The 27,614-nt window shown below is 36.8% G+C and overlaps 1 protein-coding gene across 1 annotated transcript; it reads right to left on the reverse strand.

Annotated features, from left to right (window-relative positions):
* Positions 1-6,014: 6,014 nt before the first annotated feature.
* LOC142441226 (olfactory receptor 2AK2-like) lies at positions 6,015-6,938 on the reverse strand. Its single transcript, XM_075543279.1, has one exon. The coding sequence runs from the start codon at positions 6,936-6,938 to the stop codon at positions 6,015-6,017; it is 924 nt and encodes a 307-aa protein (XP_075399394.1).
* Positions 6,939-27,614: the final 20,676 nt, after the last annotated feature.

Below are 27,614 nucleotides of genomic sequence, written 5' to 3' on the forward strand. Positions count from 1 at the left end.
AGATAAAGGGATAACTGAACCCATGTTGTGTTATATGTAACACTATCTCATGATGTGTGTTTTACTGTCATAGGCAGCAGTATGTTTCTCTCCCCACTAGGTGGCCAGAGTTGACTTAGGCAGAAGGTAGGGGTCTGAAAACCAGCAGAGGCCTGTGGAAAGAAATAGAGGGAGAGAATCATAAAAGCAGAGAGAGAGAAGAAAACTAAGAAATATAGAAGAAAGAAAGAAAGAAAGAAAGAAAGAAAGAAAGAAAGAAAGAAAGAAAGAAAGAAAGAAAATCGACTGCGCTCACTAAGTTTGGCTGTGATAGTAAAGAGGGAAGGAAGAAAATAAAGAGAGAAAGAAGAAATATAGAATAAAGAGATAGTTGATCCCTGATTGCCTGAATGTGTGGCCAGAGGGGTTTAAACCCTGCCTGATGATGGCAAGTTGGTATGCCCTTTTATTGCACTGACCCAGTAGTGCCGGGCAGAATTGCTCTAGTTGGCGATATTACCTTAGAGGTAAGACTGAGGTTTCCTCAGCAGCATGGCTCACGGTAAATGGCTTTCACAGGCTGGAGTTCTACCTCTTATTTGGGTTAATTTGCCCTAGGCAGTGGGTAGTGATCTGGAAGGCAGTAGTGGTGTATGATACGAAAGACAGGGAGAGAACAGGAAAAGGAGGGAAAACGAAGAAAGAGATAAAATAAACAAACAAAAACCTGAGCCTATTGTAACCGTCTGTAGAATTGTGAGTGAATGAAGAAAGAAAAATATTGTGGTAATGTAGGAGATACCTGAGACTTGATTATCTGTCCATGAGGCTGTAGGATTTCCATTTCTTCCTCAGTTTTGTGCGGTGGTGTGCCTTCTTGATGTAAGGTTCTGATAGGCAGATAGGCAGGGATGGGATGTCCATTGACGCATGCCCAGGAGAGCCAAGCATAGAACAAAAAACCTCGGTTTTCCTGCAGGTGGGTATGGATGGGCATTAAACCTGGATCAGCCCACTTGGACCAGGTGATTGCAATTCAGCCAGTGGGATCAACCTGGGGTCGTTCACCATGCCTCCCTCTGGAACCTTGAAAAGGCAGGAGCCAGGGGGAGAGAGGAAGAACTGGAGGAACTGGGGAGAGAACTTGAGAAATAACTTGAGATAGAACTTTGGAGGAGAATTTGGGAGAGAGATCTTGTGTGACACCGAGCAGTGTCTGCCAGGCTGCATGGTCTGGAGGAATCCTATGGGTGCCGCGTAAAACATGAAACTTCTTCTAACTCTCATTAAATTCACTTGGATCTTGAGCCAGGCTTCGGCGTGAAATCTTTCTCATGCGGAGCCAAGGACCGAGGTGTAACCCGGGAGAGGGAAATCTTACAGTTCCACAGATGCAGGGTGGGATTACTCTCAAAGACAAGATTGTACCAGTGGCCTGTTATCAGTTTGCACTGTAGTATTGAGTGCTGGAATTCACTGGTATACCTGCCTTGTGCTGTATGTAGTACTATATATAGAGCAGGGGGAAGAGGGTGTTCCCACAGCCCCATGTAGGGCCCCAGGACAGTCAAGACCTCCATTTCTGTGTATAGAATCACTGAGAGGGAAGCTGAGCCTATTGTCCTGCAGACTGCTGGATCAGAGGATTTAATTTTTTTTTTCTCCCTGGCCTGCTAGAATGAAATCAAATTAAATTGTCTCTCTGGCTCTGGGCTCTTGCTCTGTGTTCTGTTCGAAGTTTAGACTTGCTTCAGTGTGTTTTTGTTATGCAAAATGCCTCCAGGCCCTGAAGCTAAATTCTGGCATTCCTTAACATGGACTTCTTTTCAGGCAGATTTATGTTAAGGGACTCCTTCTATGTTTTCCTTATAGCTGAGCAACAAGCCTGGGGTTTGAGTTTTTACCAATAATATATTTTCTCACTCTTTTTTATATTATGCTTGTGAGGTGCTCAGATCTGAGGGCTGTCATGGTGACACCCACAGGGGAAGGTCTAGGGGGGTTGTTTCCTTCTTGGCCAAGTGGAACTGAATTTTCCCCCTGGACTCTATCAACCTATTTTCTCCCACATTGTTAGGTAACTAGCATCAGGGATGAGAAGTCCATTGATGCATACCCAGGAGAGCCAGCATAGGACAAAGCTGGATTTTCCCGCTGGTGGGCATGGATGGGTCTTACACCTGGAGCAGCCCACCTGGGCCAGGTGATTGCAATTCAGCCAATGGGATCCACCTGGGCTTGTTCACCACGCCTCGCCCGGGAATCCTTGAAAAGGCAGGAACCGAGAGGGAGAGGTGCTTGCCTTGTCTTGTCTTGACTTGCCTGGTCTGTTTCGGAAGAAAACTTGGGAGAGAGATCCTTGCGTGACCTTGAGCAGTCTCTGCCAGCCCGCATGGTAAAAGGGAATCCTATGGGTGCTGCGTAAAACCTGATGCTTCTTTTAATTCTCGTCAAATTCACTTGGATCATGAGCCCGCCTTTGGCGTGAATTCTTTCACATGTGAAGCCAAGGACTGAGATTGGAATTTAGCCCGGAGAGAGAGACCTTACAACATCACGATCTGCCTCAGGTAAAATTCTACTTTTTATTCTACTCCAAATTATGGCTACCTGTTAACCCCCACTCCCTAGCCTATGACCTTGTTGTCCATGAGCCGGAGAAGAACAACTGAGACGTGAGATTGAAAGAAATAGAAAAGTTTTTTGACAAAATATTAATAAGAAGAACCTGAGCAGGGACCAGGAGCCCGAAAGGAAAAATAACTCGCCGGTCCCTCTTGCTTACAGACTTGGGTTTTTATAAGGTTTCATTCAACAGCTGAGTCGTGCAAGCAAGCTGTGCAAGCAAGCAGAACTTGCAGTTAAGCAGCGCCACTGAGCAAGGAGACTTTGCGGCTGCACAATTTCCTGGTACAGGATAGTCTTTTGCTGGTTTTAGAAACAAGGGGCTATTTGGATTTTTTTTTTTAATGCTCTAAGGCCCGAAGTTGCACTTTAGGACTGGTGCAGAATGATTGCTTAATATAAAATGGCTCTATTTAGGTTAACTATTGCAAGCTCAAGGAAGCTAACAGCATGGGAAACTCTGGCATGGGGTACTCCTCAGGCTTGGACATATGTCCCCTTTGTGGTGTCGGCCCGAGGAATTGCGACACCTGATGAAAGGCGGGAGGAGCTTTTAGGCTGGAGTCCACGAGCCCAACTCACAGAACCTAGAGATACTTAGAACATTCTTGGTTCGCTTTGTGAGTGGAAGTCGCACACAAACAAAGGGTTCAGGACAGACCTTAGTACCCTAATTCTAATTTCAGGACTCCACCTCCCAGTTTCCTTCACCTTACCTCCAAATATTCTGGTCTGGCAGCAGGAGGTTCTGATGGCTGAATCTTAACTAGTCCTGATTTTCCTGTCACCCTTAACTTTTCTTTTGTTTTATTTCTTCTGCAAATATTTCAAGAATAATGGAGAATTTGGATATTGAAGTCAGACATGACTTTTGTTAAAAGAAAAAAAATGTCTTTAACATATGTGAAACCTATGTATCACATAAGTTTTTTCAACAATTTTCTGGGCATATACACTCTTTTTTTTCTTCAGTTTTTCCACAGTTTTATGGGTATACAATTCACATATCATACACTTCAATAGTTTGATCACATGGAGAAGGATTACACAATATCAGTTTTATAGTAATTTCTTCATTCTCGCACTCACAATTATTTCCTGTCTCTATAGCCTTATGTATTCCTGATTTTTATATACTGAAAATCATTAAAAAACAAATATAAGAAAGCAACAAGAATAATAAAATAAAACATAAATCATCAATGAAACATCTAAAATATTAAAAACTAAAAGATAGTTAAAGGACTCATAAGGGCGATCAGGTGATAAGCTGCTAAATCTTAATGTAACTGTATCTGCAACAATCCACTTTCCATTGTATTTTTCCAGGTAGCAAGCGTATTTGGATATTCATATCCTTAGGCTCTGGTCTGAGCAGATGAACCTGCAACTTAATCCAAGTATTCTTCTTCTTCTTTCAACTAATGCAGCATTAAAATTTGTCGAAAGGAAGATCAAATGATAAGTTATTATATTTTGATCTAACCACATGTGACATAATCAACTTGACAATTTTCTCTATCTGATAACAGGGCTATTAACTTCCTGTAACTATAATCAAAGTGGATTCAACAGAGGCTTAATCCATATGTGGTCCCTACAAATGGATTCTGGCCTTCCACCATTATCCATAGCCTTCTGCAAATGAGGTGTCCACAATTGCAGCTCCATTCCCTCCATTAGATGTGGATTATGTTATTTACAATGCCTTGATCGCACAGGCTACTTGCTTCTTTCATGTGGATTAAGTAGATATCTCACTTCAATGGCTCTTTGTTTGGAAACAAGATTTTAAGATTCTAGATGCTTTTCTTTCTGAGAAACGGGCACCAACTGGTTTCTTCACCACATTGTCTGTAGCACCCATATGTTCAGTCTCTTCATGAGGGTGAGCATAAAGCAGGGCCATGTCATAGAACTAACTGTTCTTGGATTTGGGGCTAAAATTCAGTGCAAGCCCAAAAGGTGTACAACAAATATGCAATGGATTGGCACTAAGCCATAAAAATAAAAGAATATAATTATAGTATATATTACACTCTGATTCATACTATAAAATGGATGAACCAAGGAAAACTATGCCCAGTGAAATGTCAAATATTATTTGATCTCATTTTTTTTTAGAATTATAAAATCATTTTATTGGGGGTTCTTACAGATCTTCTCACAATCCATCCATCCATTGTGTCAAGCACATTTGTACATGTGCTGCCATCATCATTTTCAAACATTTTGTTCCTACTTGAGCCCTTGGTATCAGCTTATTTTGCCCTCTACCCACCTTCCATCCCTCACAACCCCTTGATAACTTATATATGTTTTTTCGTGTCTTACACCATCCAATGTCTCCCTTCACTTACTTTTCTGTTATCCGTTTCCCTGGGAGGGGTTTATATGTAGATCTTTCTGATCAGTTCCCCCAACCTTCCCCTTCCCCTGCTGGTATTGTTACTCTCATTATTGGTACTGAGTGGTTTATCTGTCCTGGATTCCCTGTGTTTCCAACTCTTATCTGTACCAGTGTACAGGCTCTGGTCTAGCTGGATTTGTAAGGTACAATTGGGGTCATGATAGTGGTGGGAAAGAAGCTTTAAAGAACTAGAGGGAAGTTGTGTTTCATCATTGCTACACTGCACACTGACTGGTTCTTCTCTTCCTGTGACCTTTTTGTAAGGGGTTGTCCAATTGTCTACAGATGGGCATTGATTCTTCACTCTGCACTTCCCATTCTTCACGTCGATATGAGTTTTTGTTCTGGGTCTTTGATGCCTGATACCTGATCCCATAAGCACCTCATTATCACTCAGGCTGGTGTGCTTCTTCCATGTGTGCTTGATTGCTTCTCAGCTAGATGGTCACTTGTTTATATTCAAGCCTTTAAGACCTCAGGTGCTATGTCTTTTGATAGTCAGGCACCATCAACCTTCTTCACCACATTTGGTTATGCACCCATTTTGTCTTCAATGACCAGGTAAGGAAAGGTGAGAATCACGGAGTTCCAGGTTATTAGTACAAGGAGTTCTTGCATTGAGGGAGTACTTGAGTAAAGCCCCAATGTCTGTCTGCTACCTTGATCTCACTTTTATAACAATACAAGAGCAGGCAAACACTTAGAGAACAAAGTTTATTTTTAGGTACTAGAGGAAACAGAGAGAGTGGCACTGAGGTTTTTCTTTATGGTGATTGGAAATTTGGCAGTTATTATAATTATGTTTGTACAATGTGCATGGTATAATTCAAATCATTGAATCATATGCTTGAAAATGCTGAATTAGTATTATGCTATATACATACATATACACATCTTCATACACATATGTTCAGCAAATAAAAACAAAAAATAGCTTGCTTTATGTTGAGCAGTTTCAACGTAACATTGATTCTAAATGCCACATTTTCTGCACAAATATTCATTTTCCCATCATTCTCTTCAAGGCTCCCAAGACCTCTTTATTCCTTAAACTGTAGATAAATGGATTAAGAAGTGGGGTGATCATGCTGTAAAACACTGCAACCACTTTATCCTGTTTAGAATTACGCAAAGAATGTGGTCTCATATAGGTGGAAATACTAGTCCCATAGAATAGGCTTGCCACAATCAGGTGAGAGGAACAGGTGGACACAGCTTTTTTCTGCCCTCTACCTGAGCTCATCTGGTATATCACAGTAAGCACCCTGGCATAGGAAGCTATGATAGCCAAGAATGGTATTAGCAGAATAATAAAGCCACTCAAGAGAATTGTATACTCATAATGGGAAGTGTCCTGACACACCAAAGGCAACAGAGACGGGACTTCACAGAAAAAGTGGTTAATGAGCCTAGAACTACAGAATGGAAGTTGAAATACATACAATGTATGCATTAAAGCATTGAAAGAACTACTTGCCCATGCACTTGTGACCATGGACAGACAAATTGTCTTGCTCATGAGCACAGGATAATGTAGAGGGTGACAGATAGCAACATATCGATCATACGACATGAAACCAAGAAGAAGGGCTTCAGTTCCACCCAGGAGTAAAAACACAAACGTTTGAATCACACAACCTACAAAAGTAATGGTCTTATTATTTGATATGAAATTGGCTACCATTTTGGGTATCGTGGTGGAGATGTATATCATGTCAATGAAGGATAGCTGACTGAGGAGAAAGTACATGGGAGTGTGGAGTCGAGTGTCTAGTTTAATGAGGTAGGTCAGTATAACATTCCCTGTTACAGCCACTGAGAAGAGGACGGTGATGGCCAAAAAGAGGACAATGTTCATGCGGCCAAATTGGAAAAGACCCAGAAGTATAAACTCTGCTCCACAACTTTGATTTTCTGTCTTCATGGCTTAAAACAAAGAAAGGAGTCAGGCAGTATCTGAAATCCCCATTTCACAACATTGACTGTCCTTAAAGAGTAAACAAAGTGACAAAATGATAATTAAATGCTATATAATTTTTAATCACCTAAGATAAATAAAAGTCCCTCTCCAACACATTAAACATGCGTAATGAACAATCACCTTTCTGACAAAAACCCCCAATATGAACACGATGATTTCTTCCTGTAAACAGAGATGAGATTGTGTCAATGTCATGCTCATTTGGTGTTTCTGCATGATATTTTGGTATTCTTACATTATTTCAATCTTTTCCATCATGTATTTTTACCCTTAACAAGTTACATTAAGGGTAAGCATTCATTTATTTGTACTGGGGAACAAAAATATCACGTCACTCACTTTATTTCTATGTTTGCCTTATTTTTTGTGAGCTGGAATCAAATCCACAACATCTCTTAGGTAGGCCTAGTTGTGGTAGATCCTGAAACTCTAAAAGTGAATCACACAATTTCTTCTTTTCAGTGTTGTATAGTGCTTTTCTATATTTTGCTCTGCATTAGGCCAGTCAAATAGAGGGCTGGCAATGATGAGTTAAAGTAAAATGCACAATTGACCTAGAATGTAAGATAATTACAAACATCGGAGAAAGGATTTTAATAATGTCAAAAGAGGAAAGAAACCATTAGAGTAGCCTAGAATAAGACTTGTATATATATATATATAAAACCATCAAAAAGTCCATTCATTCCAATTTACTTCTGAAATTACATGAGATATGTTAATCCTAAAATCAAAATTATACCACATATGAAATAATGGTGAATTTTGAAAGATTATATCATATCTAACTTTAATTTTTGCTTAAACACTTAATTTATCTCTGAAAATTTGAAAAATAAAATTTATTCAAATAACTAAAAGAAGATAATAAATCAATTGGATGAATCATGCTACCTGGTAAAATTCCAATATGTTATTATTATATATAATATTATAATAAAATTTTCAATTCTCTGATAATAAATGTGATGACTAACAATATTTCAAAAATTGTTTAAGAAAATGACATGTTTTGAATATCAAATATAATGCATTGATAGAATTTAAATATAGAGAAAAATTAAATGTAACTATATAGCTGTTCTTTGAAAATTAATTTATGCAAATGCCACCTAAATTTCCAGGTTAAAGCATATGATGAATTATTTTAATAAAAAGTTGTCATAAAAGTTGCACACTAAAAGGAAAAGTTAAAAATGTTGATAAGACTGTGAAGTTATGGAGAGGCAAAATACAGTATATTATAAAACTATAATTTATAAAATACTGGTACACAAGGACAGATAGAGATATAGAGAAAAAATAGCTGTTGCAACTAATGAAAGTAAAATTACATAATGCAGTATTACAAGGAGCTATATTATCATGCAGGAGAAAAATACTCATTCTATCATGTTATTTGTGTGGGTTTTTTTTTACTGTTTACATTTCAAAAACATGCAAAAATTGTAAATATTAACAAGAACTTGGATTTCTTGCAGCATGGATAAAATTAATATCTCAAACATAAAATAACTACCTTACTTTGAAAAATACAACTGCATTGTGAAAAGAGGATATAGATGATTGTTATATGAAAGAGGAGATAGCAATTTTAAAATAGATAAATGGTAAATCTATAAATTATATTAAAATGATATAATATAACTCAACTTTATTAAGTTATCAAAAATATCACCAGTGTAGCCACATGTGCACTAACACTATTTTATATCAATATGTTGATATCGTTACCTTCCATTTGATTCCAACGTACAGACACCCATATGTGCAGAATGGAACGTCTCCCTAGTGTTTCCAAGGCTGTGACTTTTCACAAGCAGGTTGACAGGTCTTCCATGTGCTTCTATAGACAGATCTTCCTCTGTGCCTCTGAGCGGCATCAAGCAACCATCCTTCCAACACTTACTGCATGTAGAACACGTAACTGTATGTACCACCAACCACTCTGCTATGAGCTTCATCTTTAAAATGTGTTCTAACATTTGATCATAAGGTTGACACTTTTCATACCTTTTGAATTAAGTTCCATATTAGGACATTTTCAAATGGAAATAATTACAAGTATGAAATGTAGCTTATTAAAAATATGTCAATCATGCTATTTTTTAATTTGGACTACTGAAAACAATAAAAATGAGAAGTGTACTAAAAAATCAGCCAATGACATAATGTGTGTGTCTTTAAAGAGTAGTTTAGAAACCTCAACATTATATATATTTATAATTTCTTTTCTAAACACAAGATTCAAAATGTTTCTATACTTGCATACTAATTGTAGAACCATTTCTTAATCTATCAAATGAAATATTTTACATTTTGAATACACAGTAGGAGTTAAAGGATCCCTGTAAACATTTAACGTTATCCTGAAGGTTACTGAAAAGGAATCGATTAGATAAAAATAAATTCATCAGGCCATTGGTAGCCAACCGGGCACCCCTTAATGAAGAGTTGTGGGTTGGAGATGAACCAGTCAGGGTGCAGGGAAGCAACGATGAAACATATAACTTTCCTCTAGTTCTTAAATGATAGCCCCCCCCCACTATCATGATCCCAATTCTACATTACAAATCTGGCTAGACCAAAGGATGTACGTAGGTACAGAAAGCAACTGGAAATACAGGGAATCCAGGACAGATGACTCCTTCAGGACCAGTGGTGAGAGTGGTGATGCCTGGAGGGTGGAGAGAATGTGGAGTAGAAAGGTGGAACTGATTACAAGAATCTATGTAAGCCTCCTCCCTGGGGGAGGGACAGCAGAGAAGAAGGTGGGGGGAGACATTGGACAGTGTAATATATGACAAAATAATAATAATTTATGAATTATGAAGGGTCATGAGGTTGTGGGGTGTGGGGAGGGAAGAGGAAAATGAGCAGCAGATATTAAGGGCTCAAGTAGAAGGCAAATGCTTTGAGAATGATGACGGCAACAAATGTACATATGTTCTTGACACAATGAATGGATGTATGGATTGTGATAAGAATTGTATGGGCCCCCAATAAAATGATTACATAATTTTTAAAAAAGCGTTAAGGGTTAAAATTGAGTTCTGTAATTCTATGGAGAGGTATTTACAGCATTCTTTACTAATAATGCTTAGGACAAATACACTTCAACTAGAAATTATACATATAGATTTCATTATCAGTAGCACATAATTATAGAGCCTAGGTGGAATGGTGGTTTACCCAGTCAGCTAAAACGTTTACTATCAGTTCAAATCCATGAGTTGCTCAACAAAGATGAGACGTTCTGCTCACGTGAAGATTTCAGTCCTGGAAACCCACAGGGTCACTATGAGTTGGAATGATGTTTGAATGCCTCAAACTGATGACAATGATTATTTTGTTTTTGTTTTTAATTTTAAAAAGCTCTCATGGTAACCACAAGGTCAGAAGTTCAAACTCACTAGACTCTCAAAGGAGAAATTAAGGCAATCTGTCCCTGTAAAGGTTACAACATAGTAAAGCAGAATAAAAATGATATAATGCAAAAGGAAAAATGCTGGGCTTAGGGTATTGTGTGGCTAGATATTTTTCTTAATTTAGCTTCTGAAATAAATCCAACAAATGAATTCATGCAGCAATATCACTAACACCATTTCCCTAAGTTAATATCCAGAATGTATTTGATGCTTCTTCCGTCTGTGTGTTGATTTGCCATGTTATGGGGCGGGAAGGAATAGACTTCCAAGGGCAGTAACAGACATGGTAACACAGTGGTTAAGCATTGCGTAGCTTGAACAAACCATGTTCTCCGGGATACAAAGATGTGGCAGTTGGTTTCCTAAAGGACAATATCCTCTAGGGGTGCCAGCCATTTGAGGACTCCTAGCACACAACAGAAGGCATGACTCTTTGTTGCAACAAACAATAGTCTATTATTACTTATTACCTAACTTTTCATAAATATTATTTAATATAGGAATTTTTAGAGTATTTCATTTGCATATTATGTTGAATAAAAATCTACACACAACCAATTTACACCATCAATCATTGTTTATTAGGCTAGTTGTCCTTACTTCTAACATGTTTTGATCACCAAATATTTTAAACTCACACTTCTTCCATCAATTCTTAGCAATATTTAAAAGTACTTTAAATAGCTGTGATTTCTAAAACAATATAGTTGCAATTTTTTCACTGCTTTTCAATATTTTGATGTCTTGGATGAATATATAAGAATGTATTAGACACTATTTTACTGTTTCTGATTTGAAAACACAATACTTTCTTGTAAGAATTATCAACAGTGAATACTAACAACATATTAATAAACTTGAAAAACTCAATTTTAGGCCTAATCTTCTTTAATATATTATAAAGAATTTCACCTACTATGTCATAGAAATGGGCTAAAATGACTGTGTAAACTGTGAATTGCTATTTATATCCTATAAATCTATTTTCCATCAATTAAAGATATCCTATGCTCCATGTTTATTTCTTTATGAGCTTTATGAAAGAACATCAATTGATAGTAAATTAAAAGAAATTAATTGAGTTTTAATTAAACTGTACTGACCCATAAATTTAAACATAATATAATTTCCATTTCCCAAAAATGTGTAATCATCAAAAGGTAGTTTTGCAGTTTCCGAGGACAGTTTCAATGTGAGGCAAGCAACTTAAAATAGTGTTTACTCAAAATGTATTTTAAACTAATTTCAGAACCTATGATGCAGAAAAAGAAGAAAAATTCATATTTATATTATTCATGCAAATGAGTCACACATTGCTTTCTAAATAAATTTATCAAGTAATTAAATTAATTCATAGCTATTGAAATATAGTGTAGTTTCTTCTTGCTTTTATTATCTTCCACATATATTTTCACATTTTTATCCTCCAAGTTTCCCTTGAATGCTGAGATCTACTTTGATTAAAGTTTTTAATTGTGAATCAATTTAAAGATACTTTAATTTAAACAAGGTTGAATGTAGCAACATGTGTAGAACTAGAAGTTAGGCTTATTAAAATTATATTATCTCAATATTATCAAACAATAAAAACTTGTTTCAAAATTGGAAGCATTAATAACTAACTATTATAGAACACTACAATTTATGAAATCTTTATATATATTTGCATGTTACTTACCATTTGTCAAAGTTTAAAAAATGATTTACAAGTCTTCAAAATCCAAAATATATTGTTGCCTATACCTATGTGTTCAGCATAATATAATGTAATAGGTCAAAAAGGGCAAAAGCATGCTTTCTAGTATGATCATAATAAAAGCGATTCCTCTGGGATCTCATGGTCCCAGGTAGCAATGTATTAAAGGATCCAAATGTGGCTCTATCCCACTGAGATAAGGTGACCATTTAACTTCATCATTATAGAAATCTTGAGAATATTCAAGGTCAAGATAAGAATAATAAATCTCAAATACATATCTTGATATTATTCTGTAGAAACAATTCTTTTAAAGTCAGGATAATCTAGCCAGTACAGAATTAATCCAAGTTAAGGAAATGCAACAAAAATAATACAATTTATTATACACACTTTATAAAAACCAAGAGTATTCCTTTTAGTAACACTCCTGAGATGAGTTGTATATTAATCTTTTTAACATCACTTCTAATAAATTTTTTAAGGGACGATAACTTCTTTTAATTCAATTCAAAGTAATCTGTAGACTAAATAGCTATTTGACTGAATGATGGTTATTGTTAAAACCATGTGCCTCCTGCAGGCAGTAATGAAAACGGATTTAAGGTTCTTTCTGAAAATCATGTTATTTTTCATTAGGTACGCAGATATATGAATTATATTCCATTGTAAGCAATTATTTTTGAGTGATATATATCAAAGTCACATATGATGAATCATATGTTTCTTGAATTGAGCTACTTACTGCAACATTTTCTTCAAGAAGGCAGAAAGAGATTAGAAAACCAATCCAAGAATTTTAAAGTCTCAAATTAAAAATATTATTTAGGAAAAATTTCATAATAAGCTTATAACATTAATTTTTATTTAGCTAACTTTTTGTCTCAGACAAGAGCCTACATGCATGTAGTGATAAATCTCTGTGGAAAATAGGATTGAAATGTATAAAGTAATTTTCTTGTCCTATGTATGACTTTGAACCTCTCAAAGGAAATGAGCAAACTTCCCAATCATGATGAAACTAGACATTTTACTTTTCAGAAATCTTTTGGGAAAACTAGGCCTCTTGTCCACACTTAAGCACATTGTATATATTGTAGGTCAGCATTCCTAAAACAAATTGTTTCAAGGTCATGGCTTAGAATATATTTATTTTAAAAGATCAGGCAACTGATTAAACTTAAGAAAGAACTTATTTAATTATATTTTATTTTGAATTATGTGTATGTATTTTAAGTCCACATAATTATTACCCAACTTCTATGCTCTGGATATTTTCTGTAAAATGTACTATATGAATTATTAGAAACAGAGGGTGTTAGGTTTAAAGTAATGTTAAAGATACTGACATGACCATCAAATTAGGAGACTACTTTCTGAAAGTCCAGAGTTTAAATACAAATGTTATAGACAATAACATTTATTGTGCTCAAGTTCAAAGTAAAGAATTTGCATTATACCACAGTGCCCAATCTTATTATGTCGAAACAAAACTTATTTAATTTGAGATAATAAAGTTTTTATCTTTTGATTCCTATACCTAATTAATTCTATTAGAGGACATAAGGGCAACTACTAAAATTATTAGTTGGGAATTAAGAATCACATTGATGTAGGCTATCAGAAGGAAAGTTCACAATAGGTCTATTAGCTCATCGAGAAGTTATATCAGTAATATAACCAGTAATATAATCTATTAAATGAATATATTTTCTCCAAGTTCCTATTAACTAAGTAAATACACCATTTGTAATCTATGCTATTCTTGCATTTCAAATATGTTCTCTCCTATTTTTATAGAAGCACCTTTAAAACAACTTTCTCAGGAAAAAAAATCCAATGGTTAAATAACAATTGAAGCAATAATTAAAACACCCCTAATAGGCTTGCACTGAGTTAAGCTCTGAGTTGCTTACTGTAAGGTCAGTGGTTTAAATTCACCAGCAATTCAGCACAACAGGTATACACAAGTGAGATGGCAGAAAGTTGAAAGCCTTCCTATGGCATATGAATTGAGGTATCTCCTGGTGGTTTCGAACATTGAAAAATTGAGCAGAAGTAGAGAATGCCCGTGAGAAAGTTGGTGTAGGGGTTATTCACTCTATCTTAATAGGAGAAGCAAAATTTTATTGTTGCTCTCGTTACTCAAAGATTACATACAAAATACTGAATTTAAATTGTGGACTTAAATTGTGAACACCCAGTTTACAGAAGGTTATGGATGACAGTGGAAGCCCAAATTCTATTTTCAGTGTACCCACATGGGTTACGTCTCTGGTGAATCTCCTCTGACCATAGTCAAGGACTGTGAATAGTCCTGCTAGCATTCTAAATTTGATTATTGGAAATATATTTAGGTTAAAATGTAACCCCCTACCATTTAATCTCCCTTTTGATCCATGTGTTAGTCCAGGTAGAGTAGAGAAACAAATTCATAGACACTCAGATATATAAGAAAGAGCTTATATATACAAGAGCAATTGAATAGTAAGAAAACATCCCAGCCTATTTCAGATCAGGCCCATAATTCTGAGATTAGTCCCTATGTCTGAAACCAATATACAAGGTCCTCTTCAGATTCATGAAACACACGCAATGACATTGAGTGCAGGAAGATCACAGACAAATGGGTGGGAAGTCTTGTGAATCCAGTGGTGTTGTAAGCATCTCAGTACTGGCAGTGGTCTCTATGTGGTTTCTCTAACACCCAGAGCTGCACCAAGGTAAATTCATGTGGCTTCTCAGCATTGATGTCTCATAGGGATTGAGCCAAGCGAGAGAAAGAGACAGAGAGAGATAAATAGAGAGACAGAGAGACAGAGAGTTTCTCCATCTTCAGGGAGGAATACCAGAGATCTCAGAATCCTCAGGAGAAGCCATGCCCACACAGAGTCTGATTAGAAGGCTATAATCTACCCATTCACTCTTCCTATCAAACTGACAACAGATTATATAACTACCACAATCCAATTTAAAGTTGTTTTAGTTTTTAATATTTTCTGGTTTCTCTTTGAAGGTTTTCTGTTTTTTGTATAGTCATCATTTTTGGCTCTTTTATTTGTTTGCTTTGTATGATTGGGCATGATTTTATTTTATTTTGTATGACTTTCTGTATATGCAATCAACAATAGGTAGAGTTATAAAGACAGTAACTGAAGAGGCATATGGCAGGTAAAAAAGGGGGAGATGAGGAACTAACAACAACGAGTGTGTAAAGACAATGTTCTGAAATTGATTGTGGTGATGATTGAACAAATCTTCTTAACACTTAAATTGTATGATATGTGAAATATAAGATTATTATTTTTAATTCTGATTAAATAAGGGCACTGATCAAATTAAAATAAATTAATCAATAATCTTCAAAGAAAAAAAGTTATCAAATTAGCTTCCTGTTATTGAATAGAATAATTACAAAATAAAGAACAACTAAACTTAAAATTAACCAAATGAAGAAAATAAAAATCAAAGTAGATACAAATGAAATAATCAACAAAAGTTTGTTCTTTAAACTATCAATAAATCATTAACACTTAAATGGATTGACAAAGAAAAGAAATTTACAAATTGCTAAAATATAAATGACATTGGAAACATTAGTACTGACTCAAGAGATATAAAAAGAATCATAAGGAGATACCATGAGCAGTTGAACAAAACAACTTATAAGAGTTATATCCAATGGACAGAATTGACCTTAAAAGAAATGCAAAATATCAAGATATTCCAAATAAGATATTAGTTATAATGACCCCACACTAATCACACTCAAAGTGGTCTACCTGGTCTTAATGGAGAATTTTATAAAATATTTAGAAAAAAATTTAAACAATTCTTCTTAAAGGTTTCCAAATAGTAAATAAATAAAAAGTGTATGAATACTTTTGTTTTTTAATTTCAGTTTACAAAGCCATCATCACTGGTCACCAAAGCCATCACTTAGACAATATTAAAAAATTAAACATAAACATTTCTTAGGAAAATGGATGAGAGATTACTGTCATATTGAATCAAAGCAATTTTATATGAAAAGAAGGGATTTGTTGTTCAACAGAAGAAAATTAATTTATACAATAAACCATATTAATAGAAGAAAAGAAAAGTTCCACATGACCATCTCAATTGATGCTGAAAGATGTTTCACAAGTTCACCTCTGCTGCATGGCAAAATCATGAATTAAATGAATAATAGGAATTATTCATTCTTATAAAGGGTGTTTATGGAAATACTATACGCAAAATCAATTGGAAACTACAAATTGATCCACAGGAGAAAGATGAGACTGTCTGCTCCTATAAAAATGTACAACCTCCGAACCCCAAGGAGGAAATTCTACTTTGCCCTATAATATAGTCATTATGAGTTGAAATCAAACTAATATCAGTGAGTTAAGGTCACAAGGATACCTGGTGGTGTAGAAGTTACACAATGGGCTGTGATCTACAAGGTTGGCAGATCCAACCCACCAGCTCTGCAAGAGAAAGACGGCTTCCTATTGCTGTAAAGAGCTACAGTCTTGGAAACTGAGACAGTTCTACCCTGACCTATAGGGCCACTATGCCTTGGCATGACCTGATGGCAGTGAGCTTGGTTTGGGTTTGGGTTAAGATCCTCTAAACACTGAAAGACTGTGATCTTTCCCTTTCAGACGAGGAACAAGACAGAATTGTTGCTCTTAATATTGCTTTACAATATTATATTGGATTTATTGACCTGATAAATATATAAGGCAAGAAAATATTAAAATACACTAAAATTGGAAAGAAATAAAGTATTCTACTCCCAGATGAAATTATCTACATGCAGAAATTCCCAAATTATTCACAGAAACTACTAGGAATAATAAGCCAATATAGTGAAGTTTCAAAATAAAAGGATAGGATCAACATACAAAAATCAGTTTGTTATCTAAGCATCATCACCAAACTATGTGAAAAATGAATTTGTAAAAAATGTGTTTATTGCAAAGAACTTAGAGAAAACTTAAATTAGTGGAGGTATCTAAGTCTCATGTGTTTATGGCTATTAATATAAAAATAGAAAATAGCACATTAAGATATGGTGTCACTGGAATCCAGAACCATTGCTGATGGAGTAGCAAAATAGGGAAGAGACTGTGGAGAACAGTGTGATTGGTACCTCAAAAATGTAAGCATCATACTAACTTATGACCCAACAATTCAAGTCCTAGGTATATAATTGCACCCATGGGTGTGGTGGGGGTGGGGATAGGTAGTCAAACAGATACTTGAGCACCATTTTAATATTATTAATAATAGTCAAATAGATACAGGCTAAGTATACATCAGTAGAGGAATGAATACATCAAACAGATTGTACGTACCCAATGCCATCAAGCCCATTCTGGTAAATAGTGATCTTAGTAAGGCCTCTGAGACAGTAAATCTTGACTAAAGCAGAAAACCTCATCTTCCTTCTACTAAAAGGATGGTGGGTTTCAACCAGCAACCTTGAAGTGCACGCTCCAAAGCTGATAGAACAGCACTACCTGGGCTCTTCAGATTACACAAACAATAGACTATTATTCAACATAAAAGAGAAATAGGATTTTGATATATGTCACAACATTTTGAGTAACATAGTACATATGAAATAAAAACATCCTATGATCTCACTTATATGAAATAAACAGATTGGGGAAATGCATAAAGAATAAAATTTGTTAATATCACAAGGGGTAGGTTATTGTATGTTGTTTGATTTTTGAGTTGATTTTTCACTCATGTTATTGCTTTTAGGTCCCATTGAATCAGTCCTAACTTATTACAAACCTGTATAAAAACAAAACATGATGCTCTTTGGTCCGGAGCTTTTCTTCCTCTTTTTCACCGCTCCTCTGCAAAGCAAACACAATGTCTTCTCAGGGACTGGTCTCTACTGAAAATATGTCCAAAACATGTAAGACAAAGTCCAAGACTTGCCTCTCAGGCACATTCAGACTCCACATTTTTCAAGCCAATTTTTTTGTCCTTTTGGTAATCGATGGTACGTTCACTATTCTTCACCAGGACTGTAATTCAAATGCATCCATTCTTCTTCAGTCTTCCTTAGTCAATGTCCAACTTCCACACGTTTATGAGACAATAAAAAATCATGTCGATGGGTTCAGGTATCAAGCATCAAAGACCCAGAACAAAAAGTCATATCATTCTAAATGAGGGGGAGTACAGAGTGGAGACCCAAAACCCATCTGTAGACAATTGGACACCCCCTTACAGAAGAGTCACAAGGAAGAGACGAGCCAGTCAGGATGCAGTATAGCACTGAAAAAACATACAATTTTCCTCTAGTTCTTTAATGCTTCCTCCCCCCAATTATTGTACCTTACAAATCCAGCTAGGCCAGAGCATGTACATGGGTACAGATAAGAGCCTGCAACACAGGGAATCCTGGATAGATAAAGCCCTCAGGACCAATAATGAGTGTAGCAATACCAGGAGGGTAAGGTTAAAGTGGGGGGAGGAAGGGGGAGCCAATTACAATGATCTGCAGTGAAACACCTCCTAGGGTGTGCACAACAAAAAAGTTGGAAAAGGGAAGCATTGGTCAGTGTAAGATATGAAATAATAATAATGTATAAATTATAAAGGGTTCATAAGGGAGAGAAGGTGCAAGAGGGGGAAATGAGCCAATAACAAGGGCTCAAGTAGAAAGAAAACATTTTGAAAATGATGATGGCAACACACGTACAAATGTGCTTGATACAATGGATGTATGTATGGATTGTAATAAGAGCTGTGTGAGCCCCCAATAAAATGATATATTTTTTATCCCATGGCTTGGATCAGGTCCATCTTAGTTCTCTTACTTTGCAACACTGTAAAGGGGACTGATGAAATAGATGTCCCCAATGTAATGCAGCCTTTGACATGTTGTATACTACTTCCATGTAAGCCGCAGTACCCTGTTTCCCTGAAAGTAAGACATCCCACGAAAATAAGACCTACTTACAGGTTTGCCTCTCCTTGAAATCTAAGGGACCTCCCCTCAAATAAGACCTCTAAGAAAATAAGGCCCCCTGAAGCTACCGTAATTCTAGACTCTGGACCATAAGGGTGGGTGCCGCTGCGAAGCTCATTTTTGGCCACAGAGCAGACAGGAAGTGCTAGGTCTCTTTTAATAAAACAATGAACAATAAATGTGTACCGTACTCTTCTTCATGGAAAAATAAGAGCGCATCTTTGGGAGCAAAAATTAATATATGACACTATTATTTTGGGGGAAACAAGGGATATTTTGATAACATTTCCACATTCTGACTATACTTCTTCCAAGACAGAATTATTTTTGTTCTTTTGGCAATCCATGGCTTTCAATATTCTTATCCAGCACCATAATCAAAATGCATTCATTCTTCTTCAGTGTTCAACACTGAAAATACTATGGCTTGGTCAGGTGCACCTTAATTCTCAAGTTGACAGCCTTGTATTTCAAGACTTTAAAGACATTTGGTAAAACATATTTACCCAACACAATGCATTGTTTGATGTCTTGGCTGTTGTTACCATGAGGATTGTTTATGGAACCAAGCAAGGTAAACTCCTTGAAAACTTCAATCCTTTCCCCATTTAACGTGATGTTACATATTAATCCAGTTGTGAGGATTTTTGTTTTCTTTACATTAAATTGTAGTCCATACTGAAGGCTGCAATCTTTGATCTTCATCAGGAAGTGCTTCAATTCCTTTTCACTTTAATCAAGCCAAGTTGTGTTATCTGCATATTTCAGATTGCTAATAAAGCTTCCAACAATCCTGATATCTATTTTTTTCATGTAATCCAGTTTCTTTGATTATTTGCTCAAGCTACAAATTGAATAAAGATGGTGAGAGGACAAAACCCTGACAACAATCTTTCATGATTTTAAGCCATGCAGTATTCTCATTTGTCTGTACAATGCCTCCTGATCTATATGCACATTCTGCATGAGCACAAAGTTCTAGAATCGCCATTCTTCTCTAGGCTATCCAGAGCTTGTTATAGTCCACACAGTGGAATGTATTGTCATAATCAATAGAATGTTAGAAACATTTATCCGGTATCCCTTGCTTTCAGCCAAGATCCATGACATCAATAATGATAACCGATGGTCCCTGTGCACTTTTGAATCTGGCCCGTGCCTATGATAGCGCCCTATCATAGCAGTCCTGAAACCATATGATATTGTTCTATAATTTGAGCATTCGGATCTTTCCATTTTCTTTGGAATGTGTACTAATGCGGCTCACTTCCAGTCAATAGACCAAATAGCTGTCTTTCAAATTTGTTGGCATACATGATTGAACACTTCCAGTGCTTCATCAGCTTGTTGAATTGTTTCCATCGGTGTCTTAATTTGATACCTCCTTCATCATTCAGCATTTTCTTTATGGAATTTTTCTCTATACCTGGATCCTTGAATTTAGGTTTTTTAGTTTAAGTCATGTTGAGCATGTTCTAATTTTGTTGGTTTTCTAATCTGAGCCTTTCTACATGTCAGTATCATATTTCACTTTGTTTTCTTGAACTTTCTGTTCAGCTCTTGACTTCATCATTTCTTCCATTTTCCTTACCCTGTGACTATAACTAAGTTTCAGAGTCACTTCTGACATCTACTTTGATTTTTCTTTCCTTTTTAAAAATAAAGTTTTGCTTTGTTAATTTGTTATGACCATGATATCTACCCACAGCTCAGCAGATCTTCTTGTCATTAATGCTCAACGCACCAGTTCTTTTTTTTTTGAAATATTTTTGAAATGTAGGTGACATATATTCAAGGTTTATTTTGACTCTCCTAGACTTATTTTAATTTTTGACAACTTCAATCTTAACTTAGTAGGAGCCCTGGTAGTGTAGTGATTATACCTCTAAGTCAATAGTTCAAAAGCACCAGGCACTCCGCAGGAGAGTTATGCCCACCGAAATCCCTAGTGGCAGTTATATCCTGTCTTATAGGGTTGCCATGAGTTGGACTTGGCCCAATGGAAGTGAGTTTGGTTTTGATTTTTTGGTTTCAAGGTTTAGATTGTGGAAAAATGTTATTTGCTAAGAAAAAGTAATTTGTCTCACAAAATTCTTCCATTTGCTCCAGCTTAATCTGTGTCATCAAGGTCCTACTTCCTAACTATTGATTCTTCCTGTTTCCAAGTTTTGCATTCCAATTGCCAATCATTTCCAATGCATATTGATTGGATGTTTGATAGATTCCAGACTGGAGACATTGACACAGTTCTTCAATTTCTTCACCATTAACTTTAGTGGTCAGAGCATAAATTTAAATAATATTTGAATAGACAGGATTTCTTGTTATGTGGATATATTTCATCTTATCACAGACAGTATAATATTGCAAGATCTAAAAATATCCTTCTTGATGTTGAATACAAAGCCATTTCCTTTTAATCTGTCATTCCTGACATAGTATTCCGTATGATTTACTCATTCAAAATGTCAATACCAGTTCATTTAAGCTCACTAATGTGTGAAATATTCATTGTGCATTTATTCAATTTTGACAGTTTCCAATTTTCCTAAGTTCATGCTCCATACATTCCAAGTTCTTAATATTAACTGATGCTTGCAACTGTTTCTTCTCATTTTGAGTTGTGTTTCATCAGTAAAGGAAGATGCTAGAGGCTGTACTCCTACCAGCTCTTCCCCTTTCATATTATTATGTTCAATTTTACTTAGGAAGGTACTTACTCAGCCATATTTTGAGTTCCTTCCGACAGGAGGTACTCATCTTCTGGCACTATTTCTGACAATGCTTTGCTTCTGTTGTTTTGTTTTATTTTCCACGAGTGACTTTCAGAGCTCTCATTTCATTTCTTAAAAATCAGCAAGTTATCCCTGAGTGAATAGTGACCCAATTACCAATGTTTTTGCTTACATAAATAATTTTTCTGAAATTTCTTTTCCTTCTATATATATTATTTTATTTTTTTAACATTTCATCGGGGGCTCATAAAACTCTTATCACAATCCATACATATACATACATCAATTGTATAAAGCACATCTGTAAAGTCTTTGCCCTACTCATTTTCAAAGCATTTGCTCTTCACTTAAGCCCTTTGCATCAGGTCCTCTTTTTTCCCCTCCCTCCCCGCTCCTCCCTCTCTCATGAGCCCTTGATAATGTGTAGATTATTATTTTGTCATATCTTGCCCTATCCTGTGTCTCCCTTTACCCCCTTTTCTGTTGTTCATCCCCCAGGGAGGAGGTTACTTATAGATCCTTGTAATTGCTTCCCCCTTTCCACCCCACTCACCCTCTACTCTCCCAGTATCGCCCCTCACATCCCTGGTCCTGAAGGTATCATCCACCCTGGATTCACTCCAGCTCCTATATGCACCAGTGTACAACATCTGCTCTATCCAGACTTTCAAGGTAGAATTCAGAGCATGGTATTGGGTGGGGGCATTTAGGAACTGGAGGAAAGCTGTATTCTTCATCGGTGCTCCTCCCCTAGACCATTCTGCAAGTGGATTTCCAGTGGCCGACAAATGGGCTTTGGGTCTCCACTCTGCACTTCCCCCTTCATTCACTCTGGTAAGGTTTTTTTGTTTTGTTTTTGATGATGCCTTATACCTGATCCCTTTGACACCTCGTGATTGCAAAGGCTGTTGTGCTTCTTCCATGTGGGCTTTGTTGCTTCTGGGCTAGATGGCCGTGTGTCCACCTTCAAGCCTTGAAGACCCCAGACACGATCTCTTTTGATAGTTGGGCACCATCAGCTTTCTTCACCACATTTACTTCTTCACCCGCTTTGGCTTCAGCAGTTATGTCGGGACGGTGAGCATCACAGAATGCCAATTTAATAGAAGAAAGTATTCATACATTGAGGGAGTGCTTGAGTAGAGGCCCAAGGTCTTTATGCCACCATAATACTAAACCTATAAATATAGACACAGATCTATTTCCATATATATATATATATATATATATTTGCATGTACATGTCTTTTTCTAGACCTCTATAAATGCCCTTTGTCTCCTAGCTCTTTCCTCCATCTCCCTTGACTTTCCTCCTGCCCCACTGCCATGCTCCATCCCCACCTGGGTTATAGCTATAACTCCTCTTTAAGTTACCTTACTCTTGATCATTCCCTACCAGACCTGCTTCTGCCCTCTCACCACCAATTTGGATCCCATTTTGTTCCGTTGTCCCTGGCTAGTTAACACTACTTCCTTACTGCCCACCTCCCTCTATCCCAGGTCCCCCAGAACTGTCAGTCCCGTTGTTTTGCCTCCAGATAGTTCATCCAGCCTGTCTTATTTACACAGACCTGTGGAGATAATAACATGCACAAAAACAAGACACAAGAAAACAAAGCAACAGTATAAAACAAAACCACAACATCAAACCACTGACAATGAACAAAACAAGACACATCAAGAAAGAAAAGCTTGTAGTTAGTTCAAGGATAGTTGGGGCACCAGTCCAGTCTGTTGGGGCACCACACCCTGTCCCCAAAGTCCACTTTCAGCATTCCCTGGGGACCTTGCCACTTCATTCCCTTGCTGTTCTGCTGTACTCATGCAATGCTTTTCCTCGGTGTGATGGGACCAGGTCAGGTGCAATTCCCACACTGTGTCTCCGGTGCTGTTCCCTGTAGCGCCATTGGTCAGTGTGGGGCATCATGTCTCATAGTGGGGCCAGCCATGTTGTCCTCTCTGTGGACTGGCTGCTCTAATCAGTAAAATCATCCTCACTGCCTGGTGGCCCAGGCTGTGCTCCACTCTCTCCTCCTCCCCCTTCATCTGCTCCTGTGTGCTCTGATCAGATATGTCCCACTCCCAGAGCTGCAGAATCAGTGTTGTCCTTTGAAACAAATTCTTCAGGGGCCAGGGGCTGGAATCCACTTAATTTTTGGTACTGGGGTTTGCTCCATAATGTTCTTATGTGGATCGGTCACACATATGTATAGAGAGCAGCTACTGTAGCAGCTACTGTGTAGAAAGCAGCTGCTGTGTTGAAAGCAGCTCTTCTGTTGAAAGCAACTATTCTGTTGAAAGCAGCAGTACTGGAGATAAAACAACATTTCATGAACTATAATTACTGGATAAAAGTATAACTATATACTATAAAATAATCAACTATTGCAAAAAAAATTCAGTACCATGGGAATTTAATATGCATGCTGATCGGTCTTTTTATATTTAGCTGTGGTTGGTGTGAATACTGCCCCCTGGTGATGACAATGGGTATGTAAAAAATACAAAGAATGGTAAATCATAGTAAACTTTCATGAACTGTATTGAGTGAACTATACTATGTATCATCTTTTGTATTATTAAAGCTATTGTTATATATTATTTTCATTAGCAAACAATCCCATGACAATAGAGCATGCAGAGAAGAACATTAAGAAAAGAAAATACAGTGAGAATTTTTCCCAATATGGTTTTACCTCAATAATTACAGCAAGAATTGAGAAACCACAATGTGCTATCTATTGTAAAGTTCTATCAGATGAATCTATGAAGCTGAACAAACTAAAATACCATTTTCATAGCAAGCATCTGAGCTTTGCTGGCAAGGATACCCACTATTTTCGAAGCAAAGCTGATGGACTCAAGAAAGCCAGACTTGAAATGGGTGGCAAGTACCCCAAACACAATGTAGCAGCCATTGAAACTTCATATTTGACGGCACTGAGAATGGCCAGAGCTATGAAACTCACGCCATTTCTGAGGATTGGAGACAAATTTGTTATGAACTTGAGTGCAATTTCCTTATCTAACGACACTGTCCACAAATGAACAGATGACATGTCTGCTGATATTCTTGATCAGGTAATCCATGAATTTAAATCTGCTCCATTTCCGATATTTACCATCCTCCTTGATGAATGTACAGACATTGAAAACTGTACACAGTTACTGGTTTATGTGAGGTTTGTAATTTTCGCTCTTTTAAAAAAATCATTTTATTAGGGGCTCATACAACTCATCACAATCTATACATACATCCGTTGTTTAAAGCATATTTGTACATTCATTGCCCTCATCATTCTCAAAACATTTGTTCTCCACTAAAGCCCCTGACATCAGCTTCTCATTTTCTCCCTCCTTAACCATTCCCCAATCACTCATGAATCCTTGATGATTTATTAATTATTTTGTTATATCTTACACTGTATGACGTCTCCCCTCATCCACTTTTCTATTGCCCATCCCCCAGGGAGGAGGTTATGTGTATATCTTGTAACCAGTTCCCCCTTTCCACATCATCTTCCCTCTACCCTCCCAGTATTGCCACTCTCACCACTGGTCATGAAGGACTCATCTGTCCTGGATTCCCTGTGTTTCCAGTTCCTATTTGTACCAATGTACATCCTCTGGTCTAGCCTGATTTGTAAGGTAGAATTGGGATCATGATAGTGGGAGGGGGGAGCATTTAGGAACTAGAGGAAAGTTGTATGTTTCATTGTTGCTACACTGCACCCTGACTGGCCCGTCTCTTCCCCATGACACTTTTGTAAGGGGATGTCCAGTTGCCTACAGATGGGCTTTGGAACTCCACTCTGCACTCTCCCTCATTCACAATGATATGATTTTTTTGTTCTGATGATGCCTGATACCTGATCCCTTCAACACCTCATGATTGCACAAGCTGGTGTGCTTCTTCCTTGTGGGCTTTGTTGCTTCTGAACTAGATGACCGCTTGTTTATCTTCAAGCCTTTAAGACCCCAGATCTTATATCTTTTGATAGCCGGCACCATCAGTTTTCTTCAGCATATTTGCCTATGCACCTGCTTTGTCATGAGCGATTATGTCAGACATGAGGTATATTACTGATGGTGACTTTAAAGATGAATTTCTTTTTTTCAAAACTCTTAAAACAACAACTATTGTATGTGCTGTATTTGACACAGTTGGTTCATTTCTGCAGTAGCATAAGATCTCTTGGGAAAAGGTTTGTGGTGTTTACACAGATGGTGCTACAGGTATGCTAGGATGTTGATCTGGATTTCAACATTTGGTACTGGATGAGTCACCAAAAGTCATCAGAGCCCATTATATGATTCATTGGCAAATATTAGCCAGGAAGACACTGCCACAGGAGTTACAAGAAGTAATGAAAAGCGTCATAAATTCTGTCAATTTTGTAAACGTGAGCACTTTTAACAGTCGACTGTGCAAGTTGGATGCACCAAATAATGCTCTGCTATTTTAAAATGAAGTGAGAAGACTGTTTAGAGGAAAAGTTTTAAAACATGTTTTGGAGCTTTGTTATGAACTCAAAATGTTTTTAAATCAGAAAATAAAACCGTAATTCAAAGCACTTTTCAGCAATAAAAGTGAACTACAGAAAATAGCGTCTTTCCTACCTTGAATGTCTTAAATTTATCACTGTAAGGACCAAATGCAATATGCCTCAATTTATTTGAAAAGATAAAGTCATTCCAAATGAAATAACAACTTTGGCACAAACCCTCCCCCTCCAAAGATTAAAATATTGGATGAAATGGAAGTTACATGTTTCCTTCCTTATCTGCTTTCTTTGAGGAACATGACATTGAACCGGACAAAAGGATTACCATGATAATTTTTGTGAAAGAATGCTTACACATGCTTGCTGACGACAATTCATCGAGATTTCCAAATCTACCTGACACCCATTTGAATTTACCAGAAGTCCTTTCAGAGTCAAAGTTGAAGATGTACCTGAGCCAGCACAAGAGAAGTTCGTTCAACTTATTAACAGTGATACAGTGAGAACTGATTTCTCTACAATGCCAGGTATAAAAATCTGGATCAAGTGTTCGCAGTCATATACTGTTCTTTCTGAGGCTGTGCTGTGCCTTCTTCTTCCATTTCCAACAACGTATCTTTGTGAGACAGAGTTTTCCAGCTTGTTGGTTATCAAGTCTAAATACAGAAGTAGAGTTGTGGAAGATGATCTTCGTTGTGCTCTGGCAAAGACTTCCCCGAGAATTTCGGATCGGGTGAGAACGAAACTATCTCAACTTTCTCACTGACATTGGCTATTTACACATACTGCCACAAAATGTAGTAACGTAGTTTACTGTTGCTATATTAGACTTTTACCCATGCTATACCATGCTTCAAGACAAAACATCATTTATTTGTAATTAGAAATAAGTATTACACAATAAATTTTTATATATTGTTTTGTGATTGACCACTGTGCTTTAATTATGTTCAATTTGTAACAAAAATACATCTCGCATATATTTACATTATAATTCATAACTGTATCAAAATTATAATTATGAAGTAGCATCGAAAATAATTTTTTGGTTGTGGGTCACCACAATATGAGGAACTGTATTAAAGGGTTGTGCATTAGAAAGGCTGAGAACCACTACACTAGAGGCATACATGTGATAGAAAGGCACATACATAACATGATCAGTGGGCTTTAAAGTCAAGATGGTAGTCAAGGTAGTCGCCTCTGAGCTGGCTTAGCCTTAGGTGTCTTTGAACTGTTCTCCAGGGGAACAAGCTATGATCCTTATCAGAAGA

The sequence above is a fragment of the Tenrec ecaudatus genome, chromosome 2 (assembly GCF_050624435.1).
Source record: "Tenrec ecaudatus isolate mTenEca1 chromosome 2, mTenEca1.hap1, whole genome shotgun sequence".
Classification (NCBI taxonomy): domain Eukaryota; kingdom Metazoa; phylum Chordata; class Mammalia; order Afrosoricida; family Tenrecidae; genus Tenrec; species Tenrec ecaudatus.